This window comes from Oncorhynchus kisutch, linkage group LG30 (assembly GCF_002021735.2).
Source record: "Oncorhynchus kisutch isolate 150728-3 linkage group LG30, Okis_V2, whole genome shotgun sequence".
Taxonomy (NCBI): domain Eukaryota; kingdom Metazoa; phylum Chordata; class Actinopteri; order Salmoniformes; family Salmonidae; genus Oncorhynchus; species Oncorhynchus kisutch.
Genome location: NC_034203.2, coordinates 12,168,047 through 12,189,036, shown reverse-complemented (window position 1 = coordinate 12,189,036; position 20,990 = coordinate 12,168,047). Strand labels below are relative to the sequence as shown.

At 43.1% G+C, this 20,990-nt stretch overlaps 1 protein-coding gene across 1 annotated transcript; it reads right to left on the bottom strand.

Moving 5' to 3' along the window:
* Positions 1–4,212: 4,212 nt before the first annotated feature.
* Positions 4,213–20,257, bottom strand: LOC109875426 (coatomer subunit beta'-like). Its single transcript, XM_020467774.2, has 21 exons — positions 20,124–20,257; positions 19,376–19,513; positions 19,175–19,261; positions 18,917–19,043; positions 18,629–18,777; positions 18,350–18,496; positions 18,111–18,210; positions 16,111–16,253; positions 14,759–14,958; positions 14,427–14,537; positions 14,244–14,332; positions 13,960–14,066; positions 13,602–13,745; positions 13,247–13,377; positions 12,103–12,310; positions 10,954–11,064; positions 5,934–6,148; positions 5,438–5,714; positions 5,151–5,234; positions 4,760–4,918; positions 4,213–4,621 (listed from the first exon to the last, which is right to left on the bottom strand). The coding sequence occupies exons 1-21, from the start codon at positions 20,124–20,126 to the stop codon at positions 4,505–4,507; spliced, it is 2,847 nt and encodes a 948-aa protein (XP_020323363.1). The 5' UTR covers positions 20,127–20,257; the 3' UTR covers positions 4,213–4,504.
* Positions 20,258–20,990: the final 733 nt, after the last annotated feature.

Genomic DNA, 20,990 nt, shown 5'->3' with positions numbered 1-20,990 from the left:
CTAACACATTCTTGTGACATGTAGGAGACATGATTTGAACCCAGTCAGTCACAAAAGCAAGATTAAATAGGGAGTGGAAAGTCTATCCTTAAGAAGGGCTATGACAAGCCATTTCAACTATAACGTGGCTTGTGATCATCATAGAGGGGAACAGAAGGCACGTCGTCCATGGTCCAGAGAGTCTTAGCTTTCAGGATTGCGGTCACAATAGCTCATAGCCAAAGTGGTTCAAATGCTAGATATACATTCATAGGAAGGAAATAAATTCAACAAGTCACATTGGCTTTAGAAACCGCCAGACGTTTATGTTTACCAGAGTGAGCGTTTCATTCTGTCACGGATTGCCCCGGTACTGCTGTTCATTCCGTGCACCAGTTCCAGAGGTCTACGTCACCAGCCTCTAGGCGTCACTGAACTGTTTCATTAAGCACACCTGGTTCCCATTCCCCCTGATTAGTAATTGTATAAATGTGCTCTGTGTTCACCAATGTGTTGCCGGGTATTGTTTCCATGTCAGCTGGTCTTGTGAGTACCAGTGCTTTGTTTCAGCTTGCGTGTTTTGTGTACTCGTTATTACGGGTCTCATCCTGTGTATTGTTGTGCAGTTGTTATGACGGGTCCCGTGTATTTATTCAAGGTTTTACCTCGCTCTTTTGTTTGGGTTTCATCCCTGTGTTTTTGTATACTTGTTTTTGGGCTTTGTCCCCGTGCCTTTTCATGGTCGGTCGTATTTTGGGGTGAAGTATTAAAACTCCCTATTACGTATTCCTGCGCCTGTCTCCAATTATTTATACGTGACAGATTTCTATCTGCTCCTCTACCTTTCCTGGCTGGCAAAGTGCCAGGATGTTGTCTCTGGTTTTGAATCTGACTTTAGAGAACTGAATTTAACTGATTCTGAATGCATCTGACAAGTTTAATATATGAAACTTTGATTAACTTGAAATTATGGGTTAAACTTGCAATAACTACCATATTGAAACTGAATATATTAAATTGACATTTCAAAACTGAATGCAATATTCAATTTCAAATCATGAAATACAAGTTCAATTAATGAATTCAACGTTTACATTAGTGATATTTTTGACTTTGTAATGCACAATCAAATTCAATATCCTAACACATTGAGAAGTCTGGAATTCAAATACAATTTTGGCACTGAAATTGCTCCATAATAGCACATTTCGGGTATAAAAATTGTCAAGGCCTGATGGAAACTGCTAATTTGGTTAACTTTCCAAATGTCGACAAAACAATAGACAAGGTGGGCTCTTTGTTGGTACAATTAATGTGAGAAATGGCAGTGGAAACACTTATGGCATATTGCTATAGTAACCATCAACTTGGGGTCACGTGATCTGGTGTGTGGTCCTCCCACTAATCATTCTGTTTTATTAGGCTACAGATGAAATAAATTAGATGAACTACACAGGGTTGTAAAAGTGCATGGGGATGCGCTTTTATGCTCCTTTCCAATAAATTGAGGGTCTTCTGGTGACATGATGGCTGCCAACAAATCAAAATAATTGTTCTCTTTTGTCCATAATACACTCATTTAGTAGGCTATACCCACACTCTGTGAGCTGTTGGCTATAGCGCATATGCCAAGACCAGAATGGGCACAATCGCTATATAACACTTTTTCTGACAACCATCAGTTGAGTTAAATGTGCAGGAAACCCATTTAAGTTGTATTTTTATTTGGTACATAGGAATTTAACCCTAAGGAGTCATCACATGCAGCCTTTTACCCGAAACAAGTCAATTTGATGGAAACACATCTCTGGTGGGAGAATGCGCTTGTTTTTATGCTGACACATTTCATCAATCTGTCGCCAACTGGATGGAAACCGATGGCTCAAATCTAGGTTGTGCCTTTAGATTTTGAGAAAATAAAAATGAGACATTTTTCACTTCTGAAACCCCGCGATCTTCACTGACATTTTCAACCTCTCGCTGACAGTCTGTAATACCTACATGTTTCAAGCAGACCACCATAGTCCCTGTGCCCAAGAATGCCAAGGTAACCAGCCTAAATGACTACCGCCCAGTAGCACTCACCTCTGTAGCCATGAAGTGCTTTGAAAGGCTAGTCATGGCTCACATTAACACCATCCTGGAAACCCTAGACCCACTCCAATTCGCATACCGCCCCAACAGATCCACAGAAGACGCAATCTCATTTGCACTCCACACTGCTCTTTCCCACCTGGACAAAAGGAATACCTATGTGAGAATGCTAATCATTGACTACAGCTCAGCGTTCAACACCATAGTGCTCACAGAGGACTAAACCTCTCCCTCTGCAACTGGATCCTGGACTTCCTGAGAGGCCGCCTCCAGTTGGTAAGGATAGGTAACAACACATCTGCCATGCTGATCCTCAACACGGGAGACCCTCAGTGGTGCATGCTTAGTACATTACTGGGGCCAAGCTTCATGCCATCCAGGACCTCTATACAAGGCGGAGTCAGAGGAAGGCCCAAAAAATGGTCAAAGACTCCAGCTACCAAAGTCATAGACTACTCTCTGCTACTGCACGGCAAGCGGTACCAGAGCACCAAGTCTAGGACCAAAAGGCTCCATAACAGCTTCTACCCCCAAGCCATAAAACCGCTGAACAATTCATCAAATGGATACCTGGACTATTTACATTGGCCCACCCCTTTTTTTCATTTTTTTTAGTTTTTATGCTGCTGCTCGCTGTTTATCTAGCCATAGTCACTTTACCCCTAATAACATGTACAGTACCAGTCAAATGTTTGGACACACCTACTCATTCAAGTTTGTTTTGTCAATGTTTTCTGTGAAATTACACACATGTAATCAAAATATATTTGTGATTCTTCAAAGTAGCCACCCTTTGCCTTCATGACAGCTTTTGGCATTCTCTCAACCAGCTTCATGAGGAATGCTTTTCCAACAATCTTGAGGGAGTAGATGGAATACTACTGCATCTTATGTCAAATTGACATCAAAAGAAAATTTGTTTAATTTTTGCTAACCCTAACCTAATTTTCTTAACTGCCACAAAGTCACTTTTGACAAACTGTATACTGTATCTAGACAAAACCCTTGAGGGTGAACTTTAGAGATCGACTACATTGCAGTTAGGTTGCACAGACAACTACACTCAGAGCTAGTACTGATAGTCTTTTTGACTTTGGGGAGTGTGGTAATACTCAGACATTTTGGATTGTTGAATCAAACTTGTTGAATCTGTGCAGGATTCAAATAAGTGGGCGTTCTACATAAACATTTTCTGAATGTTCCGCAATGGTTTGACCTGCTGAACATGACAAGATTAGTTTCCCCTTTATTATGCTGCATTCATAAACAAGTTGAAAGTGGTATTTGCCACATACGACTGAAAAATCCACTTGAACGCCACTCCAACTCGTAATTACTAGTTGGAAACTATCATCCCGAGTGCCAACTTCTCCCAAATGCTGACCTGACTTCACCTATTAAAGGACCTTGATAACAGAATGTATCAGTTTAAATATATCAAAACATTATTTATAAAAAGCAATATATTTGGTTTTCATTTACAATCATGACTTTTAGTTTATGGTTGACGCAGCTTGTTGGCCATTAGCCAATCGGCATTTCTCAACAAGCTCAAAGCACATGAGTGCATCCAACTGGTATTTACGAATTCACAACTGGTAATTACCACTTCCCCACTTGGTTATGATCACAGCATTTTGTTATGCAGCTGCTGGTAAATATCGATTTGGAAATTAACTGCAAAAATGCTAATATTTGTACCATTGACTAGCATTTGTTCGACAAATGCTCAAAAACAAATGGTCAGGTAAACAAAACCAAAACATGGATTGTCATTCCTTGCCCATAGACTACTTACAGGGTAAGGAAACCAATGTCATTTTATAATTTGGGTGAAAGATCCCTTTAAGATGGCTTACTGGTATGTCAATAGTTACTTTAGAGTAATTTGATTGAAATAACATTTAAAACCAGCAAACTTTATACATGAATGGAAAAATGAATACATACGCTGAAGCTAAAAACGAGTTAACTGTAACATAATCAAGTCAACTGTGAAGGCAAGAATTTTTGCTGATAACAGAGCACAAACACAGGACCGACACAAAATGTAAAGAATCTAGAGTTTTAGTTTAAAAGCCAGCGTCTAATGATTAAATCCCGTATGGGCCCAAAAATGTCAAAACGACAACACCACTGTTCAAATGTACAGCAATAGCAATTTATTAGGCGTAAATGAACAGTGATTTATCATTGTACACATACAGAGAGTAAATATATAGCTCAATGCATGGATAGTTAGTGAAGGTAAGGCTCTGGATGAAGTGTAAAATCTGCTTAAGAATCAAGAAGTATAATTTGCCTCTTTCCCCTCGCATGGATTTCTCATCTACTCAGTCTTCCAAACACCGTAGGACTAACAAAACACATGTTAAGTACAAATACAAAAGGGGGTTTGGTCTCTTAAATAAATTCATAGCGGGGGGGGTTCTCAGTCATCTAAGAAGTCATCTTCCAGGTTAATGTCTGTGGTGTCCAGGTTAATGTCCGTGGTGTCGATGTCGTCCAGCTCCAAGTTGTCCAGGTCATCTTCAAGTTCGTCCAGGGCCTGGGGGAAATAACACAGCTAACGGTACTGAATACTGCAACGGGTTACATTCATACATCTCCCATTCTTCTCGCTGGGTACAGTGCATTACTTGTCCAGAGCCTGCCCTACTGTCTTTCTAGGGAGACAGTTGCCTACCTTGTTCTTCAGTGCCTCAGATGAACCGGGGCTCACCTCCTCTTCCTCTTCAGGTGCAGCCTCAGGCTCTGGCTCCGGCTCCGAGGGGATCGCGGGGGGCGTCAACACGGATGCCAGCACTCCAGCAGCCAACGCGATCTCCTCCCTGCAGTCTTCACCCTGTTGACAGACACACAGGCATGAGCAGGACTCTGTTTCCAGTGTCTCAGGCTTGCCCCGGGCTTGCCCATCAATCCAGCCAACACATGAGGCCATTTCTAGATTTGAAACTCAACTCTTCCAGGCCTATGATGGAAAAAAACACCTAGTCTGTGTAGATCTAAATAAAAGTCCTTTGATCAAGTTGGCTATTACTTTAACTGTATAGTGAAGGTCTCAGAAGCAGACTTACTGGTACCAGTGTGGCAAGTGAGAGGGGAACTCCTTTGGGCTCGTAGCCCGTGGCATCCTCTAGTATATTACGTTCTTCATTGGGCTGGAGAAAAGAGACAAGATATGGATAATGCGAGTAAATAAGTAGAAAGACCGCAATGGGAGCGATTGGAATTACTATGTATTCAAGTTGGACTCCTCCTGAGCAGCAAATACACATCCATAGCTAGCTTTCAGTTTAGAGATTAGCAAGCCAGATATTTCCATTTAATTTCTACAGTCCCACATCGAACCCCCACCACTCACTGTGACCAGAGGGTAGTCGGTGGCTGGCCGGGAGTTGCCCAGGCAGGTCTCCCGGAGGAACTGCTCAGCCACAAACGACTCCTTCAGACCGGGGAACAGGTTCTCATACTCTGTGGGGTCGGCAAGCGAGTCGGCCGCCTTCTGGTTGACCTTGGCCAGGCTCTCCCTCCACAGCTTGACCACCCTTGACACCTGGCTGGGCAGGTAGGTGCGGGCCAGGAAGGCTGCCTCGGGCAGCCGGTTGGTCCGGATCAGCAGCTCCAGACAGTGGTCCAGTCTGGGGGGAAAACAGACAGGAGACTTGAGACCAGTATCAGAGAGAGGTCCAAATCACTGCTACTGATCACATGCTCCATCAAAGATCAAACATACAGGAGTAGTGTCGTGTAGGATTCCAATACCTCATTGTAACGCTACTGAATTTAGGAAAGCTGGACATGTAACGGAGCTGGATATGACATTGTCGTATACCCCCTCTACCCTCCCTTGTACTCACTTCCCCTGCAGGAAATAAGTCATGAAGGCCACGTTGTTCTTGCCGTCCCTCTCAGCGCCCTCGGCCAGCTTGCCCACCATGGCAGCGTTGCCCGAGGCCGTGGCGAGCAGCAGCAGGCCGCCGTAGTCCTGGGCATGATGGAGGCACTCCTGGGCCAGGCTAAACTGGCACTTACTGATGGCCAGCTCTGCCAGCTGCTTCCACTTCTGCTCCGACTGCCACCAAAGAAAAATGAAACGGTTCTAATGTTATATATATATATATATATCAGTGCCTTGCCCCCTTGAACTTTGCGACCTTTTGCCACATTTCAGGCTTCAAACATAAAGATATAAAACTGTATTCTTTTGTGAAGAATCAACAACAAGTGGGACACAATCATGAAGTGGAACGACATTTATTGGATATTTCAAACTTTTTTAACAAATCAAAAACTGAAAAATTGGGCGTGCAAAATTATTCAGCCCCCTTAAGTTAATACTTTGTAGCGCCACCTTTTGCTGCGATTACAGCTGTAAGTCGCTTGGGGTATGTATCAGTTTTGCACACCGAGAGACCGAAATTTTTTCCCATTCCTCCTTGCAAAACAGCTCGAGCTCAGTGAGGTTGGATGGAGAGCATTTGTGAACAGCAGTTTTCAGTTCTTTCCACAGATTCTCGATTGGATTCAGGTCTGGACTTTGACTTGGCCATTCTAACACCTGGATATGTTTATTTTTGAACCATTCCATTGTAGATTTTGCTTTATGTTTTGGATCATTGTCTTGTTGGAAGACAAATCTCCGTCCCAGTCTCAGGTCTTTTGCAGACTCCATCAGGTTTTCTTCCAGAATGGTCCTGTATTTGGCTCCATCCATCATCCCATCAATTTTAACCATCTTCCCTGTCCCTGCTGAAGAAAAGCAGGCCCAAACCATGATGCTGCCACCACCATGTTTGACAGTGGGGATGGTCTGTTCAGGGTGATGAGCTGTGTTGCTTTTACGCCAAACATAATGTTTTGCATTGTTGCCAAAAAGTTCAATTTTGGTTTCATCTGACCAGAGCACCTTCTTCCACATGTTTGGTGTGTCTCCCAGGTGGCTTGTGGCAAACTTTAAACGACACATTTTATGGATATCTTTAAGAAATGGCTTTCTTCTTGCCACTCTTCCATAAAGGCCAGATTTGTGCAATATACGACTGATTGTTGTCCTATGGACAGTCTCCCACCTCAGCTGTAGATCTCTGCAGTTCATCCAGAGTGATCATGGGCCTCTTGGCTGCATTTCTGATCAGTCTTCTCCTTGTATGAGCTGAAAGTTTAGAGGGACGGCCAGGTCTTGGTAGATTTGCAGTGGTCTGATACTCCTTCCATTTCAATATTATCGCTTGCACAGTGCTCCTTGGGATGTTTAAAGCTTGGGAAATGTTTTTGTATCCAAATCCGGCTTTAAACTTCTTCACAACAGTATCTCGGACCTGCCTGGTGTGTTCCTTGTTCTTCATGATGCTCTCTGCGCTTTTAACGGACCTCTGAGACTATCACAGTGCAGGTGCATTTATACGGAGACTTGATTACACACAGGTGGATTGTATTTATCATCATTAGTCATTTAGGTCAACATTGGATCATTCAGAGATCCTCACTGAACTTCTGGAGAGAGTTTGCTGCACTGAAAGTAAAGGGGCTGAATAATTTTGCACGCCCAATTTTTCAGTTATTGATTTGTGAAAAAAGTTTGAAATATCCAATAAATGTCGTTCCACTTCATGATTGTGTCCCACTTGTTGTTGATTCTTCACAAAAAAATACAGTTTTATATCTTTATGTTTGAAGCCTGAAATGTGGCAAAAGGTCGCAAAGTTCAAGGGGGCCGAATACTTTCGCAAGGCACTGTATGTTGTCGGTTAGACTAATATTGTATGGAGTTGGGTCCAAGCTAAAACAATCATACAGTTCAGCACTGTTTAGTGCAGAAGGACGGTTAATACATTTAACGATATGATTGAGTACACAATCGACTCAGATCTAAATCAGATGTTGACTGAATAGATTTAAAACCAAGCAGATACCGCCGTCAGCCGCTGATTGTCAAGCAAATAACTGCCGGTCTCACGGTAATTGACCTGTTAATTAACACATTTAGCATCTCTTGGCTTCCTACGAGCCACTGATGCAGACCTTTGAAACATCTACATTTTTAGAAAGTCTAAATCCATGTAACAGCCTACACCTTCACAATAAATCTTATTTTAGACAGGTCTAAAGAAGCATGGTAGGAAAAAAATGTAGTCTATTTCAGAAGAACAGAATCGCATACTCAGATGTCCTTATGTTAGGTCCTGATCTGGTTATGCCATATGGCGGTGGGCTACACTAGTTCACTTAGACAACATTTCCCTTAGAATTCCACTGCATTTTTTTATAGCATGAATACAATTGAGCAAACCTGAATAAAATAGAAAGGGATATTTTCTCCAGACGATGGAGTGCACACATGCTGCTATTCTGTGTTGAGCGGTTGAATAAGTCCTCCTATATGCTTCATTGAGAGTTATTAATGGAACTTTAGTTGTTCCACAAACGTTGGGCTCTGTTCTGATTTTTAATGCATTGTGAGGTTGCATGATGCAACTCTAATAATGATTAGGAAAAAAGTCCCTTGTAAAGGCACAATGCCTCAACAATCCCCTTTGTGTGGCCGTAATGCACTCGTCTTCTGCAGCCAGTGGCTGTTGTGCCCTTGGGCTAAATATAATAATTATAACAACACAAAAGCATGTAATGCTTTTATTATAAAAAGGTGCATTTTTATGGTGAAAATGATCTTCCCCAAACTTGATACTCACACACTGCTTATGTATGCCAGTTAGGCTCTACACCTTGTACAGCGGATTAATGTGCTTCATTTTAAGATGTTATTTGGCCACTTTAGTTGTGATACAAACCTTATCAAAACATATAGGCCTATGGGCTAGGCTACATGAGGTGTGCGACTATGATAAAAATAAGTTGTCTTTTTTTTTTTTTCATGCTGGGCATCAATTCACAAGTGATAATGTGTAATTCACAAGTGGTAGGATAATATTGTCACACATCAGATTATTCTTGATTTAATTCTTGTCTTTACATATATACTAAATAATGTGTATGAAATTTGTTTGGATTTAGAATGGACCATTATCATGCACCTGTCTCAAAACAGGCAGGGGGAAAATTACATGGTATCTATGCACTTAAAGCGAATAGAGGACGCTTTTCCCGTGGTTCATTTTCATGCCAGCCAGGTAGGCTATACTCCTGCTGTAAAGAGAAGCAATGTGCTTAATATTAGGAATGTTGAGAAATAAATACAGTAGGCCTAGCCTGTAGAAAGCGGACATTTTAAGAGGCCATCACTCCGTTTTCTCACAATTGCATAACCTATAGAACATGAGCTCTCGTGAAGTGTTTGATTAGATTTTCCATCACATTGGCACTGACGTCAGAGTGATTAGAGGGACAAGAGTGCTGAGTACCAGGCAGTTAGCAAGTTTGGTATTCTACTAATGACCAGCAGCAGCATCAGAGCTTGGAAAAGCCTAATTACCGTGACTAAACGGTCACGTGGAATTTGACTGCCTTCGTGAATCGTGACCGCCGGTAATGCAGTCTCCTCAACAGCCCTGTATAGATTACCTCATGGTAAGCTGCAGACCTTTATCGACCAAGAGTTCTCATCCATAATCATCACGGCTGTCTACATCCCTCCACTGGTGTAGATGAAGGAGACAGGTTATTGAGTGTGTGCCATTCAGAGGGTGAATGGGCAAGACAAAAGATTGAAGTGCTTTTGAACGGGGCATGGTAGTAGGTGACGGGCGCACCAGTGTGTACCAACGCTGCTGGGTTTTTCCACGCTTAACAGCTTCCCGTGTGTATCAAGAATGGTCCACCACCCAAATGACATCCAGCCAAGTTGACACAACTGAAGCATAGGAGTCAACAAGGGCCAGCATCCCTGTGGAACACTTTCAACACCTTGTAGAGTCCATGCCCTAACAAATTGAGGCTGTTCTGGAGGACAAAAAAAAGGGGGGGGGGGGGGGGGGGGAGATTTTGTACATGAAGTGTATACAAACTATATACACACACACACAACCACTCATCATTTGCTGCTGCTACTCTGTTCTTTATTTTACTCTATCCCGATGACTAGTCACTTTACCCTGACTTCATGTACATATCTACCTCAAATACCTCTTCCCTCTGCACACCACCTGGTGCTGGTGCTCCCCGTATATAGCTCCACATTGACCTGGTACTCCCTGTATATAGCTCCACATTGACCTGGTACTCCCTGTATATAGCTCCGCATTGACCTGGTGCTCCCCGTATATAGCTCCGCATTGACCTGGTGCTCCCCGTATATAGCTCCACATTGACCTGGTGCTCCCCGTATATAGCTCCACATTGACCTGGTACTCCCCGTATATAGCTCCACATTGACCTGGTACTCCCCGTATATAGCTCCACATTGACCTGATACTCCCCGTGTATAGCTCCACATTGACCTGGTGCTCCCCGTATATAGCTCCACATTGACCTGGTGCTCCCCGTATATAGCTCCACATTGACCTGGTGCTCCCCGTATATAACTCCACATTGACCTGGTGCTCCCTGTATATAGCTCCACATTGACCTGGTGCTCCCTGTATATAGCTCCACATTGACCTGGTACTCCCCGTATATAGCTCCACATTGACCTGGTGCTGGTACTCCCTGTATATAGCTCCACATTGACCTGGTGCTCCCTGTATATAGCTCCACATTGACCTGGTGCTCCCTGTATTTAGCTCCATTCTTGGTTATTTTATTCCTTGTGTTATTATTTTATTTGTATTTTTTACTCTGCATCATTGGGAAGCAAAATACCAGCATTTCTACAGCAGTTGTATTCGCTGCATGTGACAAATAAAATTAGATTTACAGTCTTTGAACTCTCTTGTAGTGTGTGTGAAGTGGTCTCTCCAAAGTCTAGTGTACTGAAGATCTCACCTCTGCCTCCACAGCCAGCTGATAGGCGATCTTCAACTCCCCAAGCTGCAGGGCCAGCTCAAACCTGTGCTCCGAGTCTGACGACACGGCCAGAGCCTGCTGCTTGAAGCCCTGGACGACCAAAAATAACATGTCAGTAAACATAACATTTCACACAAACAGTCAGTTCTCACAACAGTAAAACAGCAGCCACACAAAACGCAGCTTGACCCGTGTTGAAGATGAAGAGCTCAGAATTATATATCGTCAAAAATAATATCCTGATATGTAACTGTATAAATGTTTCTCCCAATTACTAATCATTGACATTATATCCAAAAAGTCAAATTTCGTAACCCAATACATCCCATAATAAGCACCAAGCTCTTGAAATAGCAGTGCAGGTTTATCGTAACAACATGTGAAGATTTTACATTGTGTGGTAGTCGTCTTCAAACTTGTTTCAGTGGATCGCAAAAAAGCTCAAATTAGCATAACAAGCTGAACCAAATGTAAGAGGCTTTGAGAATAAAAAGCCTGGTATACAGTCAGTGCTTTAGGGATACGCTTGTTTATGTAAGGGACCTTCTAAAAAGACCAGGAATTTCAGATTAATATGAGAAACATATACTAAAATATATATTTTTAAATACTACATGTCAAATCAAATCAAATTTATTTATATAGCCCTTCGTACATCAGCTGATATCTCAAAGTGCTGTACAGAAACCCAGCCTAAAACCCCATGTCATGTCTCAAAATTGATATCCATCTTACCTCTATTGTTTTATGTCCTGCAGATTTGAGAAGAAAGATGACGAGTTCAACGGGAAAGTGAGCCTTGCACAGAATCCAGTCTAGCTGACGCAATGTCATTTTCCTGATTTCATTACCCCCCCTCTGGCCTCCATCAATTTAGTCACCCTAATTCTGGCCATCATACAAGGATAAAAACTCTACTTTTGAGACATGAGGTTTTCTTAAGAGGGTTATATACACAATTAACATTATTTTACCCTTTGGTCAAAAGATGCATTTTGAATTGGACACCCTATAACATTCCATAGTCTAGCTAGAATCTACTCACTCCCCCCAGCGCCCCCATAGAGTTAAAGTACCCCATTCTAAACACCTCATTTCCTTCATTAACAGGAAGTTCCTGGTTCTGACCTGTTTCTCCAGGAAGTGGGCCACACGGGTCCTCTGTTCCTTGGGGATGGTGGGCAACACTTTGTCGGCCATGCCAAAGTCCCTGCGCATCACAGCTGTCTGGTACTCCAGCACAGACACCAGCAGGGAGTAGCTGACGATGTTCAGCTCTTTGTCGCCCAGGTACAGGCGGTCGTCCTTGGGGATGTAGCCCAGCAGGTACATGGTTCTACGGATGGAGTAGATCGATAACGTGTTATAAGAATTAAAAAAGGAAAACACACTTTGAGATGGAGTTTTAGGGATGGTGTCCCAGACACAGATGAAGCCTAGTTCTAAACTAAAAAAGCATGCTCAATGGAGGAAGATCTTTTTAGTATGGTACTAGGCTTAATCTTTGTCTGGAAAACTACCTCAATTTTATTTTTTTAACTAAATTAGGCTGTATGTAGGGGGGGGGGGGGTTACCCCCCCCATTTTAATTTGTTGAATAGTCTTGTTGTAGGATAAATGCGATGTCAATGTAGCCGAAGCACGTCGCTAGACAGAAGCGAGGTGGACCTGCTTATGAAGTACATATATAGAGGCTTCTAGAAGCCCTCTGACAATAGCAGTGCCATTCTCCTACAGGGGCACGAAAAGGTGTGAACGCTCTCTGAACATGTGATCTTTAAACTCTAAGCCACCTAATACAGGGATGGGCAACTGGTGGCACCCTCTTTCTTTGAAGGCCCTCTGAACTTGAATTTTTATATAACGGGTGGGCTTTCAAAACACAAAATGTCTTGACGGACTCAAATGTTGCCCTATAGAGGACACTCTAGTGGGGATTTTTGGCTTAGCATTAAGATAATATTGGCTGATTTAACAAACAGCGGGTCTAATCCTTTTCCAAAAAGCAACGTTTGAATATTGAGATGATTGTTTCTGGACTTACATCCCCAACATTGGTGCTTTACACCCCAAAAAAACAGGGTCGGACCCAAAGCAAAAGTAGTATTGAGCTTCACTTACTCCAGCCTATTAATCCTGGGTAGTATTCACTAGGAACCAAATGAAACAAATGGGCCAAAACGGGTAGGACCTACCCAAACACTTGTTTTCTTTTTCAGCAAAATATTGCTACGCTGTGCACTAATAAATATACAACCCTGGTACGCAGTACCTGTCCAGGTGAGCGATGGTGACAATCTCTCCCCCCACAAAGTAGTTGAGTCTGTTGACAGAGCTGGTGTAGATGAAGCAGTCTCCCACCCACAGACCTGTCTTCACCACTTCCTGGATCTCCCCCTGGACCTGGAGGATCAAGACACAAAATGGCAGATTGGGGAGAGAGGGCAGATGGTGAGTGTTCACTGGTGCCCTGTTGTCTAGGGCCCTCTACTGGATGGCTATAGGCATTGTGCTTTGTCTTCAGTCGAAACCATAAGCCTCTCTTGTAGAGTTGCAGAGTCTACCTGCTAGGTCAGTACAGGTACAAGGTAATATCGAGTATTAGCCTGTTACACACACACACACACCTCAAAGGCGTCTTCGATGCCATCCTCCGTCACTCCCTCGTTGTTCTCTTGGGAGGCGGCTACTTTCTCGGACAGGTAGCGCAGGATGAAGAAGGACTCCTCTGTGGCTATACACACCAACTCCCCTGAGTCTGACCAGAAGATCTACAAACCCGAGAGAGAGGAAGTGTTCTCATGCTTCACTTACAGTCCTGATTTCATGACGATAATGCAAATTGTGTCATATGACCATTTCTACCAATACGGTACTGTGTGGAAAAACAAACACTGACTAAAACAAACATTTGTACATGCTAGGGCACTCTCGCACCCATCTATATTCTGATTAAGATGCCCTTTCCTCGACAGCAGTACTCACATGTTTGGGCTGGATCTCAATGCGGCGGACCAGCTCTGTGTTCTCCCAGTCATAGAAGGCCAGACCGTTCACTGACCTGACGCCCAGCAAGAAGCCTCCATAGATACCTGCACACACACACACACACACACACACAGTAGTCCCTCGGTTACGGTATCTGGACATGTCGAATAACATTTTTGTTTTCTGTTGCAAAACATTTAAAAACATTTTCTGTTGCCTGCCAGGTTCCATTTTTTACGCAGTATCTTTTTTCACACTACAAACTGATCTCTTCCATTTACCTTCAGCCCCAAAGTCTGGCTTGAAAGACTTCTTCTCTTTGAAGTTCTTGAAGATTTTGACCACACTGTTGCTTTCTCTGATGGCATACCTGCGACAGGGCAGACCACGCACATTAACCACTGACAGACAGTAACCATCCATAACAAAGAATGTGTGTGTGTGTGTGTGTGTGTTGAACTCACTCAGAGGAGTCATGTGCCCAGACAAACTCCTGGGCTGAGCCGAAGCTCTTGTTCCTCAGTGCCATGGCAGTGTAGATGATGTACTCTCCGTCTCCACACACCACAACAAACCTGACAACACAAACAAAAACACATTTGGATTAAAGAGAGGCTCCACAAAATAATCCAGATTTTCAACAGATGAAGTGTTTGGATATATATGAATATCATATTTCTCCAAACATTTGAAAACAACTTACTTGCCTTTAAAATGTGTGGCACACAAACACTAACATGGAGTTGTTGTGCAAGGCGTTTAATTAGGTCCACCGAATAGCTGACGTCGGACTGACCTTCCGTTGGGGTTGTGCTGAATGGTCTGGGGGTAGATCTCACAGCTGCCCATGTCTTTGACGGCCAGTGCCAGCCTCTCTCCGTCCTTGATCTCCGTGTCGCCCATGGCCTTCAGGTTGGCCTGCTGCACCTCTGAGTGCTTGGCCCAGATGATCTTCCCATTGGTGTCCATGGACATGGCTGGCTCCTCACGCCCCAGCTACAGCACGCAGGAGAGGTGGAGGAGAGGATGGACTGAGTAAAGTACCGTGGCTTTCAGAGATGTCACCAAGTAGTTGTTTCAACATAGAAGGGTACTTTGAAAAAGGGCATGTGCGCAAACTGAAATTCTATCAAACTCTGTATTGTGAAATAGCTGTGGGTTCTTCAGTTTTGAATCTTATGCACAAATACACTATATATACACAAAAGTATGTGGATGCCCCTTTAAATTAGTAGATTCGGCTATGTCAGCCACACCCGTTGCTGACAGGTGTATAAAATTCAGCACACAGCCATGCAATCTCCATAGAGAAAACATTGGCAGTAGAATGGCCCGTACTGAGGAGCTCAGTGACTTTCAATGTGGCACCGTCATAGGATGCCAACAAGTCTGTTTTTCACATTTCTGCCCTGCTAGAGCTGCCCCGGTCAACTGGAAGTGCTGTTATTGTGAATTGGAAATGTCTAGGAGCAACAGTGACTCAGCCGCGAAGTGATAGGCCACACAAGCTCACAGAACGGAACCACCGAGTGCAGAAGCGTGTAGTACGTACAAATTGTCTGTCCTGGGTTGCGACACTCAATACCTACTTCCAAACTGCCTCTGGAAACAACGTCAGCACAAGACCCATTTGTCGGGAGCTTCATGAAATGGGTTTCCATGGTCGAGCAGCCTAAGACCACCATGCGGAATGCCAAGCGTCGGCTAGAGCGGTGTAATGCTTGCAGCCATTGGACTCAGTGGAAACGATTAATCACGCTTCACCATCTGGCAGTCCGAAGGACGAAGCTGGGTTTGACGGATGCCAAGAGAACACGACATGTCCGAATGCATAGTGTAAACTGTAAAGTTTGGTGGAGGAGGGATGGGGCTGATTTTCATGGTTCGAACTAAGCCCCTTAGTTCCAGTGAAGGGAAATCTTAACGCTACAGCATACAATGACATTCTAGACAATTCTGTGCTTCCAACTTTGTGGCAACAGTTTGGGGAAGGCCCTTTCCCGATTCAGCATGACAATGTCCTGATCTGATCTCAATCGAACACCTTTGGGATGAATTGGAACGCCGACTGCTAGTGGAGGAATGAGATGTTCGACTAGCAGGTCCACATACTTTTGGTAATGTAGTGTATATGGCCATATTCCACACCTTGATGATGATGCTGCCTTCGTCGTAACCCAGGGCCACGTTGTTGGAGCCTCGCAGGCCACACACACACCACACGCGCTCCATGCCGTAGTTCAGCGTGCTCTCCAGACGGTACGTACTCGAGTGCCAGATGCGCACAGTGCCTATGGAACCAGAGAAATGATTGGTTTCTTTCAGAACTTTGATTGTGTGCTTTTTATATGTAAAAACATGCGTACATTGTATAGAGTAGAGTTAATAATAGAGGTCGACCGATTAATCGGAATGGCCGATTAATTAGTGCCGATTTCAAGTTTTCATAACAATCGGAAATCAGTATTTTTGGACACCGATTTGGCCGCTTTTTAAATATTTTTTAACACCTTTATTTAATCTTTATTTAACTAGGCAAGTCAGTTAAGAACACATTCTTATTTTCAATGATGGCCTAGGTACGGTGGGTTAACTGCCTCGTTCAGGGGCAGAACAACAGATTTTTACCTTGTCAGCTCGGGGGATTCAATCTTGCAACCTTACAGTTAACTAGTCCAACGCTCTAACCACCTGATTACATTGCACTCCAAGAGCAGCCTGCCTGTTACGTGAATGCAGTAAGCCAAGGTAAGTTGCTAGCTAGCACGTAAACTTATCTTATAAAAAAAATCTATCATAATCAATAGTTAACTACACATGGTTGATGATATTACTAGTTTATCTAGCGTGTCCTGCATTGCATATAATCGATGCGTTGCGTATTGTTGCTCCAATGTGTACCTAACCATAAACATCAATGCCTTTCTTAAAATCAATACACAACGTATATATTTTTAAACCTGCATATTTAGCTAAAATAAAAAATTGTGAAATTGTGTCACATCTCTTGCGTTCATTGCACGCAGAGTCTGTGTATATGCAACAGTTTGGGCAGCCTAATTTGCCAGAATTTTACATAATTATGACATAACATTGAAGGTTGTGCAATGTAACAGGAATATTTAGACTTATGGATGCCACCCATTAGATAAAATATGGAACAGTTCCGTATTTCACTGAAAGAATAAACGTCTTGTTTTCGAGATGATAGTTTCCGGATTCGGCCATATTAATGACCTAAGGCTCGTATTTCTGTGTGTTATCATGTTATAACTAAGTCTATGATTTGATAGAGCAGTCTGACTGAGTGGTGGTAGGCAGCAGCAGGCTCGTAAGCATTCATTCAAACAGCACTTTCGTGCGTTTGCCAGCAGCTGTTTATGACTTCAAGCCTATCAACTCCCGAGATTAGGCTGGTGTAACCGATGTAAAATGGCTAGCTAGTTAGCTAATAGCGTTTCAAACGTCACTTGCTCTGAGACTTGCGAGTGGTTGTTCCCCTTACTCTGCATGGGTAACGCTGCTTCAAGGGTGGCTGTTGTCGTTGTGTTCCTGGTTCGAGCGAGGAGAGGGACGGAAGCTATACTGTTACACTGGCAATACTAAAGTGCCTATAAGATCATCCAATAGTCAAAGGTTAATGAAATACAAATGGTATAGAGAGAAATAGTCCTAGAATTCCTATAATAACTACAACCTAAAACCTCTTACCTGGGAATATTGAAGACTCATGTTAAAAGGAACCACCAGCTTTCATATGTTCTCATGTTCTGAGCAAGGAACTTAAACGTTAGCTTTCTTACATGGCACATATTGCACTTTTACTTTCTTCTCCAACACTTTGTTTTTGCATTATTTAAACCAAATTGAACATGTTTCATTATTTATTTGAGGCTAAATTGATTTTGAGGCTAAATTGATTTTATTCAGTATTGTTGTAATTGTCATTATTACAAATAAAGAACTTTAAAACGGCTGATTGATCGGTATCTGCTTTTTTTTGGTCCTGCAATAATCGGTATCGGCGTTGAAAAATCATAATCGGTCGACCTCTAGTTAATACATAGCCATTTGTCTGCTCACCACAAACAGAACAAGTATCTACAAAGGATCAGAATCTAATAAGAGTGTATAAGGTATTTACTCACCGTCCTCTGAGCCTGTGATGATGATGGGCAGCTCTGGGTGAAAGCTGACACACGACACATTCTGGGCGTGTCCCTCCAGGGTCTGCACACACGTCTTGTTCTGAAGAGACACAGGACAGGAGTGTGAGACATTTGCCTGGACCAATACAGTATCATCAAAGACCAGAAAACCCATCTGCTGAACAGGTTACCAGCTTTCTCAAGCTAAAAGTGTTTATTTCATTCCTCAGCTGTCTTACCTGGTAGTCCCAGATCTTGACCAGGCGGTCATCAGCTCCTGATATAAGGTAGGGCTTGTCCCCTCCACTGTAGTAGTCAATGCAGTTGACACCTTTCTCATGGCCCTCAAGGGTGAAGTTAGGAGCAGAGGAGCCTAGCTGCCAAACCTGGAATAGGGCAGAGGATGAGTTAGTCAAATAAATACACTCACAGTATTCACAAACATCTACACTAAGTTCTTGTCAGCACACACATGACTTGTGTGGTAAAGTCAACACACACACAGTGTCTGGTGTTACCTTGATGGTTCTGTCCAGAGAAGCGCTGGCAAATTGGTTGTTGTCTTTAGGGTTGATGACGATCTGCATGACGTAGTGGGTGTGGCCCTCGAACACCTGGCTGCAAGACCACTTCTTCTCCCAGTCCCACAGCTTAATCAGCATGTCGTCTGGACACACACACACACACACACACACGATGGAACAATTAGTTAATATAATACTTGTGTGATAGATAATCAGTTTATGCATTTGACCCATATGTATAAAATGATGCAAGTCATAAAAGACAAGTCACTGATTGTGTACCACTGCTTGTGAGGATGTAGGGCTGGGTGGGATGCACGGCAATACAACGGATGTAGTCAGAGTGGGCCTCAAACATATGAACCCTCTCCAGGGTGTTGTAGTTGAACACACGGATCTGCATGTCATCCTACAGAGAGAAGGGAGGAAAGACATATTATGAACCTGCAAATACAGTAAGCGTGTAGTCTCCATGGGAAGATAAACCATCAAAAGTTCTCATTAGCTGGATGCTTGTCCTGAATTTAAAGCATCACTCACAGCTCCTGTTATGACCCAGTTCTTCCTGGCTACAAACTTTGATGCTCTCACTGGAAGGTCACACACTTCAAAGGTCTTCACCAAGGTCTGAAAATGATATATTTACAAATTGTACATTCTCATTCATTGCATACAAGTTTAGCTTAGAGCTGTTCATCTCCATTGTGCAAATATTCAACATAAACCTGTTTGTGTGTGTACCTGTGTTTCATGGTTCCAGACGCAGACACTACCATTGTACAGGCTGGCCAGCATCCACGGCTCGGTCGGGTGGAGGTCCACACTTTTCACCCGGTCTGACCGGGCTGTCAGCTTCCGCTTGATGTCCAGCCTGAGAGGCTTTGAGACAGATGTCAAGTCAATCCAAATAAACAGACAGGGCAGTGCACAACGTACTCATCTGACTGCAGAGAGCTAGCTAGCCAGCTAACGTTTGCTAAAAGTGATAACGTTAGCTTATAAAACACGACCAATTCATAATCCTTCATGACCACATCCAAAAAAACGTCAACACTGACAGCACAATATCTATCAAGGTACCGTACCATCTAAATAAAACGATTTTACATGCAAAACGTAGAAATAACTAGTTAGCTAACTGCTCACGCTTAGTAAAGATGTGACATGGAGCTAGTTAGCAAAGAAGACGAGCATCCTTGCCACGGATAGACGTAGCTAACACAACTAACGTTAACATTATCCTTGCTAAATGATCTAGCTAGCTGACGAGTGCTTAGCTTTTATCATCCCAATAAATAACAATGAATCGGACTAGCTAGGTCGGTAAATGGTAAGATACCTAATGTTAGCTAGCTACAGAGGACTAGCTTGTTTTCTAGTTAGCTAACATGGCTGGCCTATCACAATCGACACCGGCTTTACTGAAATAAACTGATTACATGCAATTCAGACTACACATCTTTCAACAACGAATGTACACTTGTCTCACCATGTCTTATCAGTGGGTTGTCTCTTTTTATGTGAATGAATTATGAATAGTTCCAGTCGGTGTTGCGTTTTCTGTGGACGGACTGTCGAGTGACGTGGAACTTCCTGAAACGGCGTGCGATGGGAAACGATGACGTGCCATTTTGGAGGTTCATTTTGGGTCATTTTGGAGCGTGGCACTTTTCTCCCATTTTTCCATGGTGTCCTGAGCTGCACTGCTGTCTGCAGTTTAGCTATAACGTTTTTAAAGTATTATTTCAAACATAGCATATACTGTACAAATTGTGCATATTAAGAACTGCAGTTTACAAGCATGTTCAGACAGTGTTATTTTCAGGGCAAAATGAATCACTATGATGGCCCAAATTGTTAATTCATCTTTGTAAAGCTGGTGTAGTCCAGGGCCTACTACCTACCGGTTTATGTTCCTATATGGTTTGGGAGGCGTCTCTGTGTATCATCACCTAATGGCCATAGGCGGATTGTCATTGATGAGGTAGTCGTTTCTCAAAGTTATTTTATGTCAGCTGGGACCAGCAAACTATGGTCCCTCTTGTGTCAGGGACCAGCAAGTTATGGTTTTCCTCCATGGAGGACACTCACATTAAAATAGCACTGTAAAACTGACTCCATTAGTGTAAGTTAACTATCTCAGCGACAGGAACGCCACATCGCACGGACTGGCGCCGGTCAATGAACCAGGGTTGAGAAACACTGGGCTATACAACTGAGTGGCTAAACAATGATCAGCCAGAGGGAAATTGAGCAATAACGTGGGTTCCCATGGTCAACGTTGAGAAGTCATAGGCTAACATATGACTATTTCATTTGTATGAAAAGACTAACAACGTATTAGTTAAGGAAGATT

Bases quoted from the DNA above. Each gene is read 5' to 3' on its own strand.
- LOC109875426 (XM_020467774.2), bottom strand. The intron at 18,497-18,628 runs GTAACACCAGAC...GCCCTATTCCAG, and splicing joins CTCTGGACAGAACCATCAAG to GTTTGGCAGCTAGGCTCCTC. The intron at 14,067-14,243 runs GTAAATGGAAGA...GTGTGTGTGCAG, and splicing joins GCCAGACTTTGGGGCTGAAG to GTATCTATGGAGGCTTCTTG.